The sequence below is a fragment of the Maylandia zebra genome, linkage group LG8 (assembly GCF_041146795.1).
Source record: "Maylandia zebra isolate NMK-2024a linkage group LG8, Mzebra_GT3a, whole genome shotgun sequence".
In the NCBI taxonomy this organism is placed as follows: Eukaryota; Metazoa; Chordata; class Actinopteri; order Cichliformes; family Cichlidae; genus Maylandia; species Maylandia zebra.
Genome location: NC_135174.1, coordinates 8,396,657 through 8,418,221, shown reverse-complemented (window position 1 = coordinate 8,418,221; position 21,565 = coordinate 8,396,657). Strand labels below are relative to the sequence as shown.

At 44.9% G+C, this 21,565-nt stretch overlaps 1 protein-coding gene across 10 annotated transcripts in view; it reads right to left on the bottom strand.

The window, feature by feature from the left end:
- cacna1g (calcium channel, voltage-dependent, T type, alpha 1G subunit) overlaps positions 1 to 21,565 on the bottom strand; it is a 207,819-nt gene that overhangs the window by 179,882 nt on the left and 6,372 nt on the right. For all 10 annotated transcript variants that reach the window (XM_004557531.5, XM_023153368.3, XM_023153369.3 and 7 more), the window contains exon 2: positions 2,194 to 2,327. In XM_004557531.5, the coding sequence (XP_004557588.3) occupies positions 2,194 to 2,327 (134 nt within the window). The remainder of the gene's footprint in view (positions 1 to 2,193; positions 2,328 to 21,565) is intronic.

Genomic DNA, 21,565 nt, shown 5'->3' with positions numbered 1-21,565 from the left:
CCAAACGTTTCCATCAATTATTCTTCCGGAAACCAAGATCCTTAACACTTGCGAGGGCAGGCTGCAAGACCAAACCACCTTAATCACAGTCTGTCCATGATTGTGATATGTGCACATATATATATATCCTAGCACGATTTTTGAACATTTCCCTTTTTATACTCTAGTTCAGCAGCAATGGAGGACAAAAACACAATGCATACAAGATCTGTGACAGTGCATACTTAAGTCCAAAAGTTAAAGTTTCAAGTTACTTGTACTGGTTTCACATAACAATATGTATTCCAATTCAGAGGTTATGCTTTTTGAATTTTATCATCCCACTAAATATAGATATTACTTCAGATAGGGTATTACATATCTGCAAGCTGCTTTGCAACCTGCATTTTACACAATCTAAATTTCATGTTGCATTTGATAAAATGTTGCTCTTTCATATATATATATATATATATATATATATATATATATGTATATATACACACACCGCAAATTTAAAAAAGCATTTTTGGAATGTAGAGGTCTTGACTGAACCCTTGATCGGGATGAGGGAACAGAAATGAAGTTTGTCTCCAACAGAGGTTCGCGGGTGTTTTCAGCTGATAGTGGATTTTCAATCAACTGATTGCATGCAAAGCAGGACCTGATTTTCATTCCACTACTTTTATTACACACAGCTAAAATCAACCAGTTAAAATTAAAATTGTGCATTTAATATGGGCCATAAATTTTACAACTGATTAATTAAATGAATTGTTTCCGGTATGTAGATGTCTCTCTCTGTTTCAGGTTTCAGGTTTTTGTGGGATGTCTGCTGTTCCATGTATGCTTGGAAAAATAATAAAAGATTATACAAGCAATAAAAATAAACTGGGTTATCTATTACAAAAGTCGTATACAAAAATTCACACTGGAATACTTCAGCAGATGCGTAATCCTATGCGATATCCTAGGATACAGGATACAGCCTTCCCTGCAACGATGCAATGTCACCCCCGCAGATGTTTCAGTCGCTGCTATAGCCTGAGCTGCTTTTAACGACCTCCCCATCACTCAGGAGATAAATGCCTCCGTATCAAACGCTGAGGTGTTTCCCATCAAGTTCCTTCTGTTGCGTTGGCACTGAGTCAGATTCTCCCTGAGTCATGATGACCGAGAAGGACGCAGCTCTTACCATAATCATATAAAGGCTTCCACTCACGTATATGATTCAGGTAGAGAGAAGAGGAGTGAAAGGAAACCACGGGAATTAACTGAATGTGAGCTGAGAGCAGACATAACCCAAGGCATCACTTCAGTTGTGGAACAGTAGCTCAGTGTAAAATAAAGGGAATGATCTCGCTCTCTCTATATCTCTGTATACAGTATGCACACACACACACACACACACATATATATATATATATGTGTATATGCTTAAGGACAATGTGCACTCGCGCGCACACACACACACACAAAAGGAAATGTGTCCCGTTTCCACTGATGGACAACAGAAGCTGTGGCAGAAGGATGGCATTATAAACCAGCGGGGGATGTAGTATGATGAAAATGTCAGACTGAAAGCAGCAGGCTATGTTCTGTAACATGTTTAATCAAATTACAGTGTGTGTGCATTGGTGTGTGGGCATGTGTCGCTTGATTTTATGAGCGCGGTATAGTAATTAAAATGTATATAAATGTGCTATAGAGCAAGGGCAGATTTGTAAGTGCTGTAAAAGTTGAAATAATAATAATTAGAAAAGAAATCGACATGCATTCATCAGCTTCTACACAATCTGAACACTAAAGAATTTAAGAGGGTTCGTGGTATTGATTTCAAGTTAAAAGCCTCTAACGGAATACTTAAAGTAAATTTATTTAAGGGCAAATCCAGCAAAGCTCGTGCGAGTTAGAAGGCTTGCTCTACCAGGTTCATGCTTCAGATCTAATACTGTTTGATCCTCTGCCTGCAGCGTCTTGGCTTCCTGTGACACAATTACATCTAGAAGCTCAAAACATCTTTTTGTGCTCCCCAGATTCTATCCTTGTTCTTGAATCTGTCACCGCTTTCCCAGATTCCGCCTTGCACATTGATTATTGTCCAAATTTGTTGCATGTGTGCGTGCTGCTCCTTGCGCGAGCCTCCGGTGTTTATGCACGGTTATGCTTGGCCACCTGTGTGTTTGTGTTTGCGAGTGTAATTGTGTAACTCACCCAGCCAGCACTATGAAGAAATCCAAACGGTTCCACGTGTCTCCAAGGTAACACTTCTTGCCAAAAATCCCTAGAGCCACCATCTTGATCACCATCTCGATGGCAAAGAATGCAAAGATGAAGTCATCAAAATCCTGCATAGACAGAAAGAGACAAAAATACAAGGCGTATGATGTAAGTGAGTTATGAGAACTGCAAAGCTGTGGTTGATTAAGAGGCAATCATGTCTGACAGTAGTTTTCTTTGAAAATATACCTTAAATGTAATGATCCAAATACTGGACCAAGAGCCGATATGTATTGATGGTCATTGTTTTTCAAATAAACATCATTCAAAGTCTTCAATTTTGCAGAGAGTAATATTAATGTGATGCTAACATGCCATTTTATTTTGATTTGCATTTGTAATTTGATTTTGTGACTTGATCTACGTTGACTTTTGACCTTCTGTTGAGGATCACCAAATCTCTTAATGTATGGTTCATCCTTTGGGGAGCAGATTAAATTTCAGATTTAGGCTACTAGGTTTGGTTTAGGAAAGACTGTAGTTTAGGCTTACATGCATCCATATTACAACAGTTACCATTATATATTATACAATGGTATTTAAGCACACCCAGTAAGGTTAACTATGTAATTGTGTCAAATCATGATGTGACATCTCACCTTCACCTCTAAACATCCTAATCAGGTGTGTTTTGCCCACAACAAGTGTGTTAGAAATGTAATGACAGTGACATTTACCAAATAGGAGTATTTTACAAGCAAGACTTAAGTAGGGGCTGGATATTTTACTCAAATATGGCTGATAACCATATGGAGGTGCTAGAGAAGTGGTTCTCTGCGACAGGATTGTCAAAAATAACAGAAACCTGTTATAGATCTGGTATTTTATTGTAATTCTCTTATTTATTTATTTTTGCTTAATGGCTCCGTTAGACTAGGTTCAAAATAGGATAGCAACATCCTTGTGACTGAGAAAAAGTGGAACAGTCTGAGACTGATTGCAAGGAGATGAGGCGATCTACCTCATCGCCTGGTGGCAAGCAAAACGATCAGCTTTGCAAATGTTTGTACATAACTGCACCATTTGCCAACTTGACCCCAATAAGTTGCAAAATGTCAGCAGACTGACTGCATCTTAATATCGTTTTATAGCGTTCTTGGTGTGCCAAAGATGATTTAAAGACAGCAACTGGTTGCAGACCTGGTATCCATTTTCAAAGCCAATGAGATCCCAAGCACTAATGTGGTTGAAATAATTTTGGTCTCAAACCACTGTTTTCCCCTAACATCGACTGGCCTCTGTCTTGTTGATTGTTGGTTTTTATTTTCCCTTTTATTATTTTTTAAGTCTCAGTCAGTGCTCAATTCTTTCCCATTTAATTTTGTTTTAAGGTTTCCTGCTTTTGTTTCCCTCCTGTGTGATTGACTACTTTCAGCTGTTCTTGACTGCTTTCCCCTGTGTCTGGTTCCTCTCTTGTGTCACTAATCAATCTCTTTTGTATATAACATCTTTTCTTTTCGTCTTTTGTCAGATCATCCATTTAACTCCCTGTAGTGCTTTTTCCTTTTTTCACTTTCACTCCTCATGTTCTCTTGGATCTCTGTTCTTGTTTTGGATTTGGTAAATTCAGAGGAAAATAATCCAATAAAGGCTCGCTTTATTAGGCTCTACACCACACCATGGCAAAACAAAACACCAGGGAACAAAGAAAATATACTTACAACTACAAGTAAGTGTCAGCAGGCTTCAACCTGAATGTCTGTAGACAATTTTAATATGTCTATAATACACTTCTATATACGCACCTTCATGACAGTTCTCCTGATGGAGAGTACCTGCATTCCCATACAGCACTTTCTTGCTACTTTAGTGGCCGACATTCACGCCAGACTCTGGCTCTACTATTAGTCATACAATATGTTTGATGTTTAAAAATATCCCACTGAGAACCTTTGACAGGAGCGTGATATTTTATTAATTCCTGCAGAGGGATCCTCTTTTCTCTTTAGCCTGTCTCTAGAAGGTCAGGCTCCCCATGGCTCAAGAAAGAGATAACAACCTCCTTGGAGCTGCCAAGGATTTAATGTTTTGCTTAAGGGCACTTCAGCAACTCAGATGCTCAACATCCAAAATGGACCCTGGGACTAATGATGTCTGTCCCGTTTGGCTCCTTTACCATCAGAATTATTGTCTAAAGGTGAAGAAAGATGCACCTTTTCGTCCTTAACTGAGACTCGAGCTAGAAACGTCATTCAGTCAAAACAAACCGCTGATTGCATTAATCAGTATTCCTGCCCTCATTACCGTCTGTCTGGCTCTCTGACTGAGCCTCGGTACTCCAAATCATTATCAAACTGGACTCCAGACAAAAACAAGCGGAGGAATGAGGACAGGAAAGTACAAGAAGAGAACTTTGACTCTCAAAATATGAAAATCAATAAATAAATGAACAGGAGGGAGGAAGAGTCGGAAATGAAAAGGGAAAAGGATACAGCTCAAAGTAAAATAAAAAAAATAAAGAGGAAATCAAGAAAATTTCTGGAAGGAGATCAAGGTTCAGGACACCCACTGATACATGAGTCATTGCAAGATGAAGAGAGAAATGTATAAATATATCAAATCCTGTTAGCTTAAAGAGAAGCTAGCGCCAAAGTTCACTGCAAGTAAAACATGGAGATTCACGTGGGAATCGATGCATGCGAGTCTGTTTACAATTTCAAATCTTATTCAGTTCTATTTTTGGAAATCATTCATGTCGTCTGCATAAAAAAACCCCTAAAACCTCGCCCCATGCTCAACACACAAGGGTCACACTGCTATTTCCAGGGTTACAACCTATCAGACGGCTGTGAAACAAATAACTGCCCCGGGTTCACTCCCTAATGCTGACCATACATCACTCCAGATGTTTTACGCACCACTCATTGACTCCAAAGAGGCAGACGAGCCTCAGAGCAGATTGCTTAGTGATGCATAATCTCCCAAAAGAAAAGACAGAAGAAAAAAACCCCAAAACATTGTGTTCAGTGTTTGATCTAAATTTAATCTGAACTGTCTGGATGCTGGAACTCTTCTATGAAAGGGACCACACTGGCCATAAACTGACATGTGATAGTATGATGTGGATTATATAGATATATTGTCATGGAGTATTTGTTTACGGCCTGAAACCTGAGGCCTTGTTTTGAGCAGTAGCATCAACTAGGAATTATAGGGCCAATCATAGACCGTATATAAAAGATAGACAGTACTTGTTGAATTCTCACTGTGATGAGGAGTGGCGGATCTGACTGAGAATAACACACTTATATGTTAGCAACCTGTCATACCGCGGCACATATAGTCCTTTATAGTGCTTCTAGATTCTAATCAGGACTAGAATTAACAAGACGGCCGCCGTGCTTTAGTCGAAAAGCTTTGATACCAGTCAGCAGGAAACTGTTTTAGAGTTATTCCATTTCTTTATCACACAGACAAACCTAGATGTATTGTTGAAATTGCACTTCATCCTCCTTTATTAAAATATCTCAGATATATCTAATTCAACTTCTCTACACTGACATGAGGAGGAGTTTCACTCAGTTCAACCTCAAGCCCCAAATGACACCATCATGTAGCTCAAGAGAACTCTCGTCATAATTCAGTGTTTGAAATTTCCTGCAGGTTGCCCAGAAACGATTCACACTGCAAAAAACTACAATGTATATTAGAGAAACATAAACAAGGATTTATTTCTTTGACAACCCTTCAAGTTCAGCCTTCTATTGTTGACTTGACCTGAGATTTTGATTTCAGCAAAATTACATCGTACTGTATGCTGAATCACACAACTCCAGTGAAACTTAAAATAACTATGCGTTTACTCTGATTTCGTCATGCATAACTAGCTGTGAAGGGTTTACGTACGCCTACATAAAGGCTACATACGAAAGCTCCATTGAGCCCTTTTAGTCGTCTTTCAGCCCCAAAATGCTTTGCATATAGAGCCGTTAGATAACAGGGAGCAACAGCCTGTCGGAAGAAACAACATGACGGTCCAGCTATTGACAGATGTTACAACCCGAGATGCATGACCAAAAGAAAATAAGCGTTGTGTGAAATGAGGAAGAGCAGAGACATTTACCGCCACGCTGAGCCTCAAACGACTGAATTGCTTTCTCCTCTAACACCCCATCTTTCCATCTCCGTTCTGTTTTATTCTGCTGAAAGGACCCATTTCTCCTGTCTCCACCGGGGAGTAATAACTCATCTATTTTACGTTAGACAGTCAATGCATGCCTGCAGAGTCTGTAACATAAGAAACCCCTGTTATGACTCTGTTAAGTCTCCCAATCTCTCTCACAAACACGCGCACACACACACAGGTTTTAACACATCCAACTAAAGACGCACAGCACACAGTCATGATAATGTACAGTGTTCATGCATACTGGAACAAATACAACATGAGACCAAGCCTTTGGGGACTCTTTAAAGTGACACTGAGCGGATGTCAGCCAGCTCAATCTTCTCTAGTGTTTGATCCAACCAGGCCTACACACACACACACACACACACACACACACACACACACACCTCATTCATATTCATCAAAGTCAACAGGACACGCTGGCGTGAGGCGTTCCCACTGGAGCGTACAGTTCTGGTGGTGCAGTACACGATTACAGGCTCTGCAATCTGGATATTGATTTACCAAAACTTGTATTACACATCAGTGGAGCGTGGTCTCGATGAACACGATGAGATGCGATGTCCAAACATGCAGCCAAAGCCGTGCAGGTACTACATCAATCGCAGGCATCGAAGCAAGTCTCTGAGGTTTCCTCTAAAGCTGCGTGTTTACTAGAAAGAAAATGTGTCGCTCTGTGCGCGGTGTGCCACTGTGGTTCACTGGCTGTACGTCCATGCGGAGACCAGAGAAGCCTAACACACACACGAACACACACACGAACACACAAACGCGTCTGCCTCTGAGGGAATAGACACCAGTGACCTGTGGTGAACGGCTCACTGCTCACACACTCCCTAATTTTTACCCTCCACTGCATCCTCTCCCCGGGAAAAGACTTAAAGAGACAGACAGAATACTTTAACCCCACTTTAAATTCTCTGCAAACTTTTTGGCACGCATCCAAAGAATAATGGGACTTTTACATTAGGGGAAAACAAAGCAAAAAAGTTAATTATGTCATATCATCCGGCCTAATTCCAGTTCAGACAGGCGTCACGAAATTGGCTTTCATTCGGCGTGACAGCCACAAAAGTGTGAAATGGACCAACGAATGGCAGCGGGAGAACTTGCGGCGGCTGGGAGTGGTGGGGTATGTGAGAAAATCAAATCAAAATATGGCTGAAATAAAAGTAGCGACCCGAGTCATACAGTATCCTTTGGCAAATTGAAACCAACTAATGGGCGTATCACAGCTTAAAAAACAGTCCTAACAGGGCCAACATTTCATTCATGTTTTGCATGCACTGCTGTTGCTCATTCTGTTCATTGCTACGCTGCTTTTGCCCTTCATTTTCCAGAGATCATTTGCCAATAGAAAGAGTGCTGGCTGTACTGTAAAGTCTTTGTCTTTTGATATTGCGTAGGTGGCAGGTAACGCTCTTCATCCTTCTATATTTATTCCAAACAAAGCACTGTGGCTGCTGCCAGATATGGAAAAGCCTTCACTTCCTGGGCACCAGACAGACCCTGTAAAGACTAACCAGACACAGACTGTTTGTAACAGCTATTGTAAAAGCTTTGTACTTTAAACTCTCTCTATGGGATTGTTTATGATTAAGTAGCAATTAATTAGTCAAATGTAAACCTATTACACATATTCAAATGTACAGAATGTTGACCCTGCATGCACGTGTTCATGATAATACAGACGCCGTGCATGCATTAGCACAGCATTTTCATATGAATCCAAGCAGCGTCCTCCCGGGCTGAGGAATGACGGCAGTGGGGATGAACCTCTGATGGTTCCAATCCCTATAGACTCTGTTTGTGAAAAACTTTCCAACTTTAGAGCAGATGCAATGCTTAAAGACTGCCATACAAAGCAGTTTTCACCTTTCTGACTAATATGTAGGTGATTGATTTTCATAGCTATTGAAGATTAAAGATTATTTATTAAAGATTATTGAGGCTTAAAATTAATTGCATGGTGACCATGTCGTTAAAATACTCTGGGAATACCATGAATAAGAGGTCTCAATCACTAACTCACAAACTTACATTAAATCCGTTAAACCAAAAAAAACAAAACTGGACATACTTAGCTTGACGCAGCTACCTCTAAGCTAATGGCTCAGTCAAATGAAAAAAAAAATAGGACAGATAACTCTGTGCATCTACAAAATAAAAATTGCTGCCTGCCTGTAAATTGTATTCCAGTGAAATAACATTTAGAGCTTAAGGAAATTGCACACTCACAACCACTTTGAATGCAAGAAGAAGGATAACAGGTTGCCTGATAGGAGGCAACCTTTCTGCAAACAGTTGCAGACTGACTGCGATCACTCTGGTTGTCAAAAGTTTGTAAATAAATGCTGCCTAACTAATAAATACAGACACATTCCCAACACGTATGAATGAGTCTTTGTAAATGAGCACAAGTCGAGGGCACTCAACTCAACTCAACTCAGCAGGCCATTTGTAAATATGTGTACAAAGGGTTGGTTTTTTGTACTGTTTTTATCAATAAATCTCAGCAACAAAGGACATACACCCATGTGTGTTGATTTCTCCCTAAGATGGCAAACTGAAACACTCCAAGTTGGTGACTTTTGGAGATTTATTTCCCTGGATGAGAATGCATCAAGATGAAACACAAAAGGAAGTTCACAGCTTTTCCCATCAAAGACTCGGTGCTGTTTCCTGCAGTATATTGCAAGTAAACCTGACAAGTTTGGGATCAAGTTTTGGGTGGCTTGCGACCTAAAATCCAAGTACATTTGCAATGTCTTCCCATATCTTGGCAAGGACCCCAATCGTCCCACTGGGGAGAGACTTTCTGAAAATGTAGTAATGAGGCTGATGGAACCATTCCTAGACAAGGGCAGAAATGTTACCACGGACAATTTTTTCACATCGCTTTCACTTGCGCAAAAACTTCTTAGACGGAAAACCACCATCCTCGGCACAGTCAACAAGATTCGCAGGGAAATTCCTCAATCCACTCAAACCCCCACTCCCCTCCCTCCAGAATTCCCAGGTAACAACCTAATATACATATGAATGACTAGCCAATTTAGCTTCCACTTGGCTGAAGCTAAAGCTTAGCTAAAAGCCTACCAGCCATTTGGCTGCTCTCCGGGTTTTAAAGGTAGAAAGGTAGAAGCCTGGCTTTGCAGGTGTTAACTGGCTGTATTCTGCTTATATTTCTATAGAACAGGAAATCTGCTGAGCACAAATGCAACAGTTGAATGTGAATTTCTCTTAAATGTGGATGTTTGTGACTATAAACAGCAACAAATATGTGATTTTTGACTAGATAACACAGTTAATTGCTGTATTATCAGAAACAGATTGCATGCAACTGTCAACTTGACCCCATTCAACGCTGACTGGTATCAGACTGACTTTGTCTTATGGCAACATTGATGGCAGGATATCATTTGCAGTTGAAAAAAGGTAATAAATTGCATATTTGTTAGTACAGTATTCCAAGTACTGCAACATGTTAGAAATCACAAGAATATTGCATTATTACTGAAGCATTGTGAAGCTTGTTGGGACTCTGGTGAGTTCCATCTCTAGTGGCTACGTCCATCTTTTACATACAGTCTTTGCACAAATACTGCAAACATACTTTTCTTCACCGTAACAACAATTCAATGTTGTTACAGGAATAACAACATTAACAATAATAAAAATAAAACAGAGAAACCCCTCACAATCATATGACCCCATATGAGCAAGAAACCTCCAGCTGAACCAGGCTCAGGAAACAGAAGAAAGCAGTCCGACATATTTGTTTAACATCTGCATTGAAGGACAAAACGACTTCAAAAATGGCTTTTCAGTGTTACTGGAGGTCAAGGCAACACCATCCAGAGTTAGCATCTAGTTGGATGCCATATTTCTAAGATTTTTAGGGCCGAGAACAATAACCTAAATTTAGAGGCAGTAAATTAAGCTCTTTATGTTTTTAAAGACCTGGATTGTCTCCAATACAATTCTCAAACTATCCCTTTGTATATTTACTCTTTATTTATGTTTAATTAACACTACCAATGTCAACAGGTCTCCACTGGCTGGAAAGCGAAGTTCCTTTCTTAAAATCCTCATTCTAGATGTAAATAAATGTGATCAAACTGGTTTAATCTTTTCAACAGATGCTAACGTGCAAATAAAGTGTTTCTTTTTATAAATAAAGTGTTTTTTTAATAAATCCAAGCTGGGACCTCAGCTTTTTGTCTTCTGTCTGTTTCTCGTGCGTTTACCCATTCTTTTTCTCTTGGCAGTAACATCTGGATTGGATTCCTGTTGTTTGCGAACTACTGGCATTTCTCCTCCTCCTGCTCGGCAATCCACCACTAATTTCCATCTCCGTCATCTGTCTGCTTCTTATCTCTTTCTCCCACTGCCTCCTTCTGTGACACAAGGAAGTCCCACTGTCTCCCCCCATTGCTGTGATTATGTCTCCCAGTGCACCTCATAGTGTATGCAGCTACAGTGAGACAGCATGAGCGGGTAATGCTACGGTCCATTTATGCGTGTATTTGCTGTTTATGATATTTTTCATGTACCTGCTTATAATAACTTTCAACTTTGTTTATATGCCACCATGTGAGTCTATCTCTCAGATGTAATTCCCCTTTATGGGCACACTTAAACCCATAACACATTTTTTTGTCCTCTGAGTTTCAACATGGATTCAGTGTTTCATGAACCTCCCAGCCTAAACAGTGGCACCACACACCAGCTTAACAGCCCCCTGTGTGTGTGTGAACGCCTGTGTTACTTCTCACATTGCCTGAGAACAGGGATAAACACACGTGTCCGCCAGGCTCAGACAGACATCAGCGAGTACAGAAATCTGGATTGCGTGTTATCAATGCGTCAAGCGGGTGCCAACATTGCACGCCCTCTCATCACCCCCTGAACGGAGCCTTTATGCGTTAAGTGCACTTAATCACCAATGTTGAGTGCACTTAAAACACTCCCTAATGACTTGACATGGCTCACTCACAAATCCTCAAGTGTCAAAGCAGTTATTAGATACAATATTGCACCCAAGAGTGCAGTGCCGCAGCTCTTGACGAGTAATCAAGATGTGCAGAGGCATTCCTTTGCGTGATTCGAATACCAGTACCATGTGTTTGTGGACATGAACGCAGGCCTCTGTGTGTAAATACTCAGCAGAGCATCGTGTCAGGATGGGAGTCAAATTACTTTTAAAACAGACAAGACTGTTGAAAAGTAAGATACCAACTGACCTGTGAACAGGTGTGGCAAAGAAAAACTTTACCTTCGAGTGGTTTCCTTTGTTGCCAAGTTCCATAACTAGTAACTATGAAACAGTTTGTGGGGCATTTGTGGATGTAATGTTAACATCTGTTGTTGCTGACATAACACTGTCAAGGGTCCACATCTGTATGTGCTGAAGTAGTTGCTAAAATTAAATAAAGGAACACAAACACTATAACTATCCTTACTTTCTGAAGTGAGGACACAAAACTGAGGTACTTCCTGCTAACAGTTGCAAGACCTTAGACAACCTAAGTCTAGCCAGAGACAATCTTAGTGCATTAATTTTATTTGTAGTGCCAGTTCACAGTAAGAGTCATCTTAAGGTGTTTATTTCAACCCAGCATATTTTCCATCGATGCAGATGATGGAGCTCATTGTCGTATGCTAACTTGCCAACACTGTTCACTTCCAATTTAGAGCTTCAGGAAAACAAGCAGTCAACCAAAACAGCAACTAATGGAACAAGTCTGAGCTGCCTCTACTCCTATGGTGCGATTTTTTTTACATGACTTATTTTAAATATTGTTTTCAAGCGTTAGCATAAACTAGCTAACTTTAGCAGTGTTGGCTTTGCTAGCTGTACTGAAGTTATTGTTCAGCAACAACTTGCCAGGTGACCTCATCAGCCAACACAGCCTATTGATCAACACCATGCTGGAGAGTAACAACATTAAATGCCTTTTTTGTTGTTAGCTTTAATCTCACCAGTCTTGGAGAATCAACTCGTAAAAGCTGATTTTAGCAAGTTTGATGCACCACCTCATAGTATAGTTTACCAAAGCAATTTTTAAAATCATGGTTGCCTGGATTGTTCTTATGCATAGACATGTAGATTTTAGAAGTAAGGCATCAACATGTTCAACTCTTTAGTCTGTCAGCCTCATCTTCTCTTCATCTTTCACTTCTGATTGGACAGTAAAAAGTAAAGTTTGACTCACGTCCTGCTATCACCTATATAATGGATTGCATGATTAGCTTGCACTGCAACTAACTACTGTTTCAGGTATTCATGTTCTTGTTAGCTGGCTGTACATGTACTGTAGGTCCCTAATGTATGTAGCAAAATGGGCATTCCAGGCAGCTAATTTGGGGTTTTTACTTTTCTGAATTATTAAAATTGGATCTGTCATGTCAGCATGATCAAAGAGCCATAACAGCAATATAAATGGTCAAATACCCAGACTAAATAAAACCACAATTATCAACCAAAACACTGACCAGATTTATCCCATTCTAAGCTAATATAAATAAAATTCAGTTCAATTGTTGTAAATTTCCAGGTGACACCTGAAACCACTGCACTAAAAGTTGAGGAAAGTTCAACTTTTGTACAGCTTTCTTGTGTTTGTCAGTGTGGAAGTACCGTGAGGATTTGGGATCCCAGCAGTCAGTCAAGCAGCGTGTCTTTTCTTCCTCGGATCTGCTGCGGAGCTCAGCACTTCTGTTATTGTTTCTTTTGTCTGTTCAGCTACGGTGCCTTTCATGGCTAAAGCTTGCAACAAACTTTGGATTTATACTTCACTAAAGTCACTGCCACATTGTGAGCACATTACTTGTTTTGCAGGAGCGGATTTCTTGCAGGAAAAACCAATCAAGGTATAACAAACATAGACGAATTCCTACTGTGTATGTTTACCCTTCTGATGTTCACCTGTTCTTAGGCTGAAGTCACCATTTGAATGAGCTGAAATGATATCGACCAATGAAGCCCTTCCAAAAGAAGTTTTTTTTTTACTGCCCTTTACTATAAAAGGCAGCTTAACAGACAGGACAGGATCTACAGTGTACCTGAAACAAGTGCCATCAGTTCTGTGAAAACACTTCCTTTCCACTCGTCTCCAAAATAAATCTTAGCCACTATGTATGCTAATTTTGCCTGTCACAAGTCCTGAATGCCATTATCACCGGGGTCAGGTGCTTTCATCACATGCACACACAAACGCCCGCAGATAGGCAGGCAGGCAGCCATACCTACCGATGAAGGCCTTGTGTGGTGAGGACAATGGGATATGCTAACTGTAATCTGCCATTCAGCTGAGAGCCAGTCCTCACAGGTGGAGAGAGATAATATTGTAGAGAGATTTTTTTTCAGCTCAATCACCACATTTCATAGTAGCAAGAGTAACAGTGCACACAGACACACACGTAAAATGTGACATCTCCTCATCCTCCAGTCACATGCTAGGTGTGTGTGTGTATTTGATATCTACTCAGGGTTGTAACACAGTACATTGTTACATCGAAGCTTATTTTAATTCATAACATCAAACATTAAAGTTGACCTAATGCACGTTTCCTTTTATGTCATATGTATACATAACGTAACTTAGATATCCTAATATGGTCATCTCAGGCAAACGTCTCTGACTGTGTGGATAGAAGTCCCACCCACCTTCTATTCAAATCTTTTGTTTGTCAGGGGCAACCAATCAGTAGAAAGTTGGCTTAAAGGGAGGGGGAGAGCAGATCAGGCTGCTACGCCAAAGTCCAGTATGAGATAAATAAGGATTATTTGCTACCGTAGTAGAGGCCAAAAAAGTAAAAAATAAAATAAAGGAGTTGCAAATGTAACAAATTTAAAACCATTAAATGAGTAATTTATTCAACAAAACTTACAGCAATATAATGGTATGTATACAGTATGTATACTTCATTTTAAAAGACATAAATTCAATCTCTCAGTGAATGTCACGTGATTCCACCCAACTGTGTTAAGTCATTGAGTTAAGCTGCCAAAACACAGCATGTCATTGAAACTATTTGTGGCGGAGGCGTGGCCCCGGGCGCAGCTGCAGGGGAGGAGTGGAGCGGAAGGCTCAACAGGGCGGCGCTGCGAGGCCGGTAAGAACAGCTGATGTTGTTTATGGACTGATGATGGTCTCCCTCCGCTGTGTTTATAGTGAGACGAGGAGGAGCGGCCAGGGGAGAGATCAGCTGGGCTCGTGAGCTGTCAGACTGTGTGACTGAGTCAGCTGTCAAAACAACAACACTTGAATAAATGTGGAAGTTGGCTGTACCTACCTGTGTGTGCGTGTGTCTGTGCCTGGTGTATTCTACAAGTGGTGCCGAAACCCAGGATAGTGCCGGTGGGGAAATGTCCGACCCACAGGCCGCGCCACACGCCCAGCCTCTGCAATTCTTGGCGCAGATGCTGGCGGAGATGGCGACGATGAGCCGGGATCAGGCGGCCGACCAGCGTGCCCACCTGGCCGCGCTGCAGGAGCAGACGGACCGGCAGACGCAAGTTCTGGAGCGGCTGGTCGGGGCCGCTGCCACGCCGAAGCCCTCGCCACTGTCGGTGGCGGTGCCCCGGATGGGGGACGGGGACGACCCACAGGTTTTTTTGGAGACCTTCCGTGCCACGGCGGAGGCTTGCCAATGGCCGCGGGAGGAGTGGGCTCCGCGGCTGCTCCCCCTGCTGTCCGGGGAGGCACAAACAGCGGCCCTGAGTCTGCCTCCGCGTCGAGGAGCAGCTTCGCGGACGTGAGCCGGGCGGTGGTGGACAGGCTAGGGCTCACCGCCGAAGACCACCGCCGGCGGTTCCGGGCCTGTCGGCTGGCTACAACGGACCGACCATTCGCCTGGGCCCGGCAGCTGCGCGACGCGGCGGTACGCTGGCTGCAACCGGGAACATCGGAGGGGGAGACGAAGCTGGTGGACAAGGTGGTGCTGGAGCAGTTCACGGAGGGATTGCCAGCGGAGATGGCGAGATGGGTCCGGTGCCACCGGCCCGCAAGCTTGGAGGTAGCGGTGACGCTGGCGGAGGACCACCTTGCCGCTGGAGCAGGGGAACCCGGGGACGCCGGACGGAGGCCGAACAAACAGGCCCCAGTGCCGGCCCCGAGGCGCCGTGTGCCGGCACCAGGGCAGGCAGAGCGGCTGCCGGCGCTGAGCCCCACTAACCCTTTCGCGGCGTTGGTGCCGTCCAGGGGAGCCGAGCCAAGCGGAGCCGCCCCCGAGCCACGGAGAGCAGCACAGACGCCGGGGCCGGAGTGTTGGAAGTGCGGGCAGCCGGGGCACCTGAGGAGGGATTGTCCGCTTATGGAAGTGGGGCAGGTGTTTCGTGTTGCTGGCGCCCCAGCACCCTCCCCCGGTCCAGGAGGGACATACAGTATTCCGGTAAGGACTCGAGGGGATATACGCCAGGCGTTGGTGGACACGGGCTGCACGCAGACCCTCGTACACCAAAGCTTGGTTCGCCCCGGGGCATTGCTGGAGGCAGAATGGGTGGAGGTGAGGTGTGTGCATGGTGACGTTCACAGGTATCCCATAGTGCCGCTGTTATTAAAGTATAAGGGCAAAACGCATAGAGTAACGGCGGCGGTTAGCCCGCGCCTGTCGCACCCCCTGATTCTGGGTACCAATTGGCCGGGGTTTCATCAGCTACTGGGGCAGTACGCGGGGGTGCGATCACGACCGGAAGCGGGGTGTAGCGTGTGCGCGGCGTTCAGCGGTGACGCGGGGTCGTCCGACACTGACTCCGGGGGGGAGGAGCCGGCGGGTCCCTCACGGGACGTCCCGCCGGCCCCGGAAGTGTCCCCCATGGGTGATTTCCCACTGGAGCAGTCTCGTGACGGCACCCTACGCTCAGCCTTTGACCAAGTGATGGCTATTGATGGTCACGTGGTGCGCCCTGAGGCCGCGCAGACCTACCCGCGTTTCGTCTTATTAAACGACCGATTATATCGAGTGAGTCGTGACACTCAGACAGAGGAAACACACACCCAGTTGTTGGTGCCGCAGGGCCGCCGGGAAACGCTTTTCCAGGCGGCCCACTATAACCCCATGGCAGGGCATATGGGCTATGAGAAAACTCTGGAGCGAATAACGGCCCGATTTTATTGGCCGGGCATCCGAGCGGATGTGCGCCGCTGGTGCGCGTCCTGCCCGGACTGCCAACTTGTTAACCAGCCGGCCATACCGAAGGCGCCGCTGCGCCCTCTCCCCCTCATTGAGGTCCCGTTTGAGCGCATCGGCATGGACCTCATCGGGCCGTTTCACCGGAGTGCACGCGGCTACCGCTTTGTGTTAGTCCTGGTGGATTACGCAACGCGGTACCCAGAAGCAGTTCCGCTGCGCACCATCTCTGCAAAGAGTGTGGCGCAGGCACTGTTTCAGGTCATCTCCCGAGTCGGAATCCCGAAAGAGATACTGACTGACCAGGGCACGTCGTTTATGTCTCGTACACTGCGGGAACTGTACGAATTACTGGGCATTAAATCTATTCGGACCAGCGTCTACCACCCTCAGACTGACGGGCTGGTGGAGCGGCTGAATAAGACCTTAAAGTCCATGATTCGGAAGTTCATTAACGAGGATGAACGCAATTGGGATCACTGGCTAGACCCTCTGTTATTCGCAGTGCGGGAGGTGCCCCAGGCCTCCACGGGATTTTCTCCCTTTGAACTGCTGTTCGGCAGGAGGCCACGTGGGGTGCTCGACCTGATTAAAGAAAGCTGGGAGGACGGTCCGAGCCCCGCCAAAAATGAGATTCAGTACGTGTTGGACCTGAGAGCAAAACTCCACACTTTGGGGAGGTTGTCACGGGAGAATTTGCTCCAGGCTCAGCAGCGTCAGCAACGCCTGTATGACAGAGGGGCTATGCTCAGGCAATTTTCACCGGGAGATAAAGTGCTTGTGTTACTCCCTACTTCCAGCTCGAAGTTGCTCGCCAAGTGGCAAGGACCCTTTGTGGTCACACGGCGAGTCGGGGACGTGGACTATGAGGTCGCTCGGTCGGACAGGGGAGGAGCCACGCAGATTTATCACCTCAATCTCCTCAAACTGTGGCGAGAGGTTGAAACCGCTTCTCTGGTGAGCTTGGTGAAGGAGAGAGATGAGTTGGGGCCTGAGGTGCCAAATTCTATCATTCCCACCTCCCTCCCTTGTGATGACCATCTCACACAGGCCCAGAGAGCGGATGTTGTCGCGTTGCAATAGCGTTTTGCGGACGTGTTCTCCCCCCTGCCCGGCCAGACGTCCCTCATCGAGCACCATTTCGTGACACAGCCCGGCGTGACGGTGCGTTCACGGCCCTACAGGCTCCCGGAGCATAAGCGAAAAATCGTGCAGAGGGAATTGGCGGAAATGCTGAGGATGGGAGTAATAGAAGAGTCGCACAGCGCCTGGTGTAGCCCCATCGTTCTGGTGGCGAAGAAGGATGGGTCTATACGGTTCTGTGTCGACTATCGCAGGGTGAACGAAGTGTCACGCTTTGATGCCTACCCCATGCCTCGGGTCGACGAGCTCCTGGACCGGTTAGGCACGGCCCGCTTTTTCACGACACTGGACTTAACCAAGGGCTATTGGCAGATTCCCTTGTCTGCCGAGGCCAGGGAGAAAACGGCCTTCTCCACTCCGTACGGTTTGTACCAGTTCGTGACACTTCCGTTTGGCCTGTTCGGGGCCCCGGCCACTTTCCAGCGTCTCATGGACCGGGTACTGCGTCCGCACGCAGCGTATGCTGCCGCCTACCTGGATGACGTGATCATCCACAGCGACACCTGGGCGGAGCATGTGCTGCGGGTGGCCGCGGTCCTGGAGTCCCTGAGGGGGGCGGGGCTCACGGCCAATCCGAAGAAGTGCGCAGTTGGACGGAGGGAGGTGCAGTATCTGGGGTACCACCTGGGGGGCGGGCAGGTGCGTCCACAGGTGGAGAAGACGGCGGCTATCGCATCCTGCCCGCGCCCCAGGACGAAAAAGGAGGTGAGACGGTTCTTGGGGTTGGCGGGTTACTATCGTCGCTTTGTGCCGGGGTTTGCGCAGCTAACCAGCCCCCTGACCGATCTCACTCGAAAGGGTGCCCCGGATCTGGTCCAGTGGACGGGGCCGTGCCAGACGGCGTTTGTGCAGGTGAAAAAGGCTCTCTGTGGGGAGCCGCTGCTTCACACTCCTAACTTTTCCCTCCCTTTTGTTCTGCAGACTGACGCCTCGGACAGAGGGCTGGGAGCCGTTTTGTCCCAGCAGGTGAGGGGGGCCGACCGCCCTGTCCTATACATCAGCCGGAAGCTAGCAGAGCGCGAGCGCCGGTACAGCACCGTGGAGAAGGAGTGCCTGGCCATCCGGTGGGCGGTCGGCTCCCTGCGCTATTACCTCCTGGGACGCTCATTCACCCTCTGTTCGGACCACGCCCCGCTGCAGTGGCTCCACCGCATGAAGGATGCCAACGCCCGGATCACCCGGTGGTATCTGGCATTGCAGCCCTTTAAGTTCAAGGTGATCCATAGGCCGGGGGCGCAGATGGCAGTGGCCGATTTCCTCTCTCGCTCGCGGGGGGGGGGGGGGGGGGAGTTGGCTCGGCCGGACGGCTCCCCGGCCTCGAACGGGCGGTGGGGGTGTGTGGCGGAGGCGTGGCCCCGGGAGGAGTGGAGCGGAAGGCTCAACAGGGCGGCGCTGCGAGGCCGGTAAGAACAGCTGATGTTGTTTATGGACTGATGATGGTCTCCCTCCGCTGTGTTTAGAGTGAGACGAGGAGGAGCGGCCAGGGGAGAGATCAGCTGGGCTCGTGAGCTGTCAGACTGTGTGACTGAGTCAGCTGTCAAAACAACAACACTTGAATAAATGTGGAAGTTGGCTGTACCTACCTGTGTGTGCGTGTGTCTGTGCCTGGTGTATTCTACACTATTATTTAGGGGTTAGCTAATACAATTGTGTGGAACCACTCGACATAATCTCTTTTAAGTGAATCCAAAAAAGGCTTTTTTGAGTGTACCCCTAGTCTTCCTCATCTTATTTGGTCTCCTGTTCATTGCCCATCTCTCGCTCATTACCTGTTCAGCAGAAACCTAATATCACTACAGACTACAGCTCAGAAACTCCAAAGTGTGACATGTGGGACTGCGATATTATAATATGAGAATCTGTTTTAAAGCATCTTTTGTCCGTTTCCAAATGAAATTCCCCCATATAGTACTTGTATCTCTGTTACTCACCTTCTTGCTCGTGATCTTATTAGCTTTCTGCATGCATCACATTCTCTACTGTAGCTGCTTCAGAGGAGATGATGGAGGGTTAAGTGTAGCTTTTAAAGAAGAATGTTATCCATTTTTCTTTTATGGTAAAAAAAAAGAGAGACAATTCTCAATGTTAAAGCTGCAGAGATTTTATCACTCATCTCTTAGTTTTCCACCCTGAGCTGGAAAGCTGACTGATGTACTCACAAAGATTTTATCTCCGGTCTGTTTACCACTGAAGATAATGTCTCAGAATGAGATAAAGCACAGAAAAACAAAGAACAAACACTTTTTTTATTGTCTTTTTCACAACAGAAACACACATAAGGATTATAGATTTATAGACATTTTAATTGATTTAATGATGTCATGATTATGTAGTTCATCCACCCTGTAACAGCAATAAAAGATAACAAAACCAAACTATGCATTTATAATAATACTACAACTTTTCTTGCAAGTGTGATGCCTTTAAGCTAAGTGGTAATATCAGTGTACACGTTCACAGTTACAGTGACACAAAGTAATAGGGTGGGGGGTGCTATGCATTTTAAGGAAAATCCATTTTCGTGTGTTTATTACTGTTTGCCTTTCAGCAAACAGAGAACAGACAGACATCTGCACTGACGCATATAAAGTAAATGTAAAGTAGCTTACAGACTGAGTACAACAAACTGATTCAGTGATGATGTAAGCTATCCTAGGCCTTTTCTCTTCTGCAATGTAAAAGATCAGATCGATTCAACGCTGCTCCCACAAATGCCACTGCTGCAAATATTATAGCATATAAGCAGCAAAACTGAAACTCTATAATGTGCTTGATACACAGAAAAAACCCAAAACAGTTCACGACTCAAGTGTCAGGGTATGCGGACTTTTGGTGAGCATAAAAATGTAGCAACAGTTATCGTGCTGCTGTTGTTCCCACTGATCTCACTGCAGTGAGGTCGACACAGTTGTTCTACACTGTTGTTCTTCACAACTGTGTTGTGTAGAACAACATCCAAGTTAATAAGACTACAGTGAATCACACTGATATATCCAATGATGTACATAATTAATGAAGCCACTGCTACTGTGGACCTCCACTTACAAACCCCCTTATTTTAGTTTATAGACAGCACAGATGAGAATACTGTGATGATGCAGCTATTAAAGTTTGCAAAAAATGTATAGGCTCGAGCCCATACTATCTTAAAGTGTAAAACAGATGAATGGATGATCCAAATAATGCTCATAAAGGAGAAGAAAAATGTAAGCTGTATTGAATACCAGTCTCAAAATGGTCCAAATAATGGCCTTTTATACTGTTTAGTCATGCAGCGATGACACTGCTAACAAATGAATTTAAAGTGACCTATGGATTTCCACTAAAACAAATTGTAAAAAAGGGCAACCTTTCAACAATCCCGGCAGATTGACGAGGGGGTCGTCCTTCTTCCAACCCCGCGGCTACACGACGGCCTGTGATCATTACGGTCGACATTAGCCGTGTCAGGATGAGTGCTCATTTAGAGACATCTCAGAGCAAAGTCTTGGCGATGGTCCCTCATTAGCCCTCATGCTATCTGTGTTAAGCACAGCCCTGATCTGAGAGCTAAGGCACTAATACTTGCAACTGTGGAACACAGATCCATTAACGTTAATGTGATAGGAAGCATTTAGCCTTTATAAAATACTAGATTTTAGACACAAATTTGCTGAATCCTGTTGCTTTAACAAGCACTGAAGTGACTCTAGAACTGAACTGAAACCTTTGGCAAAGTCTACTGACTGGGTAAAACTTGGAAAGGCACACACTTTTCATGAAGCTTACCGCCACTCTAACAGAGCTTCAGTAGTTCTCAGTTTTGAGAGCAGAACCTGCAGGAAGGGCAATCATCACAGCAGCATGCCATCAATCAGGCCTTTAAAGTAGAGCAGCTAGAGAGGCCACTGCATTTAA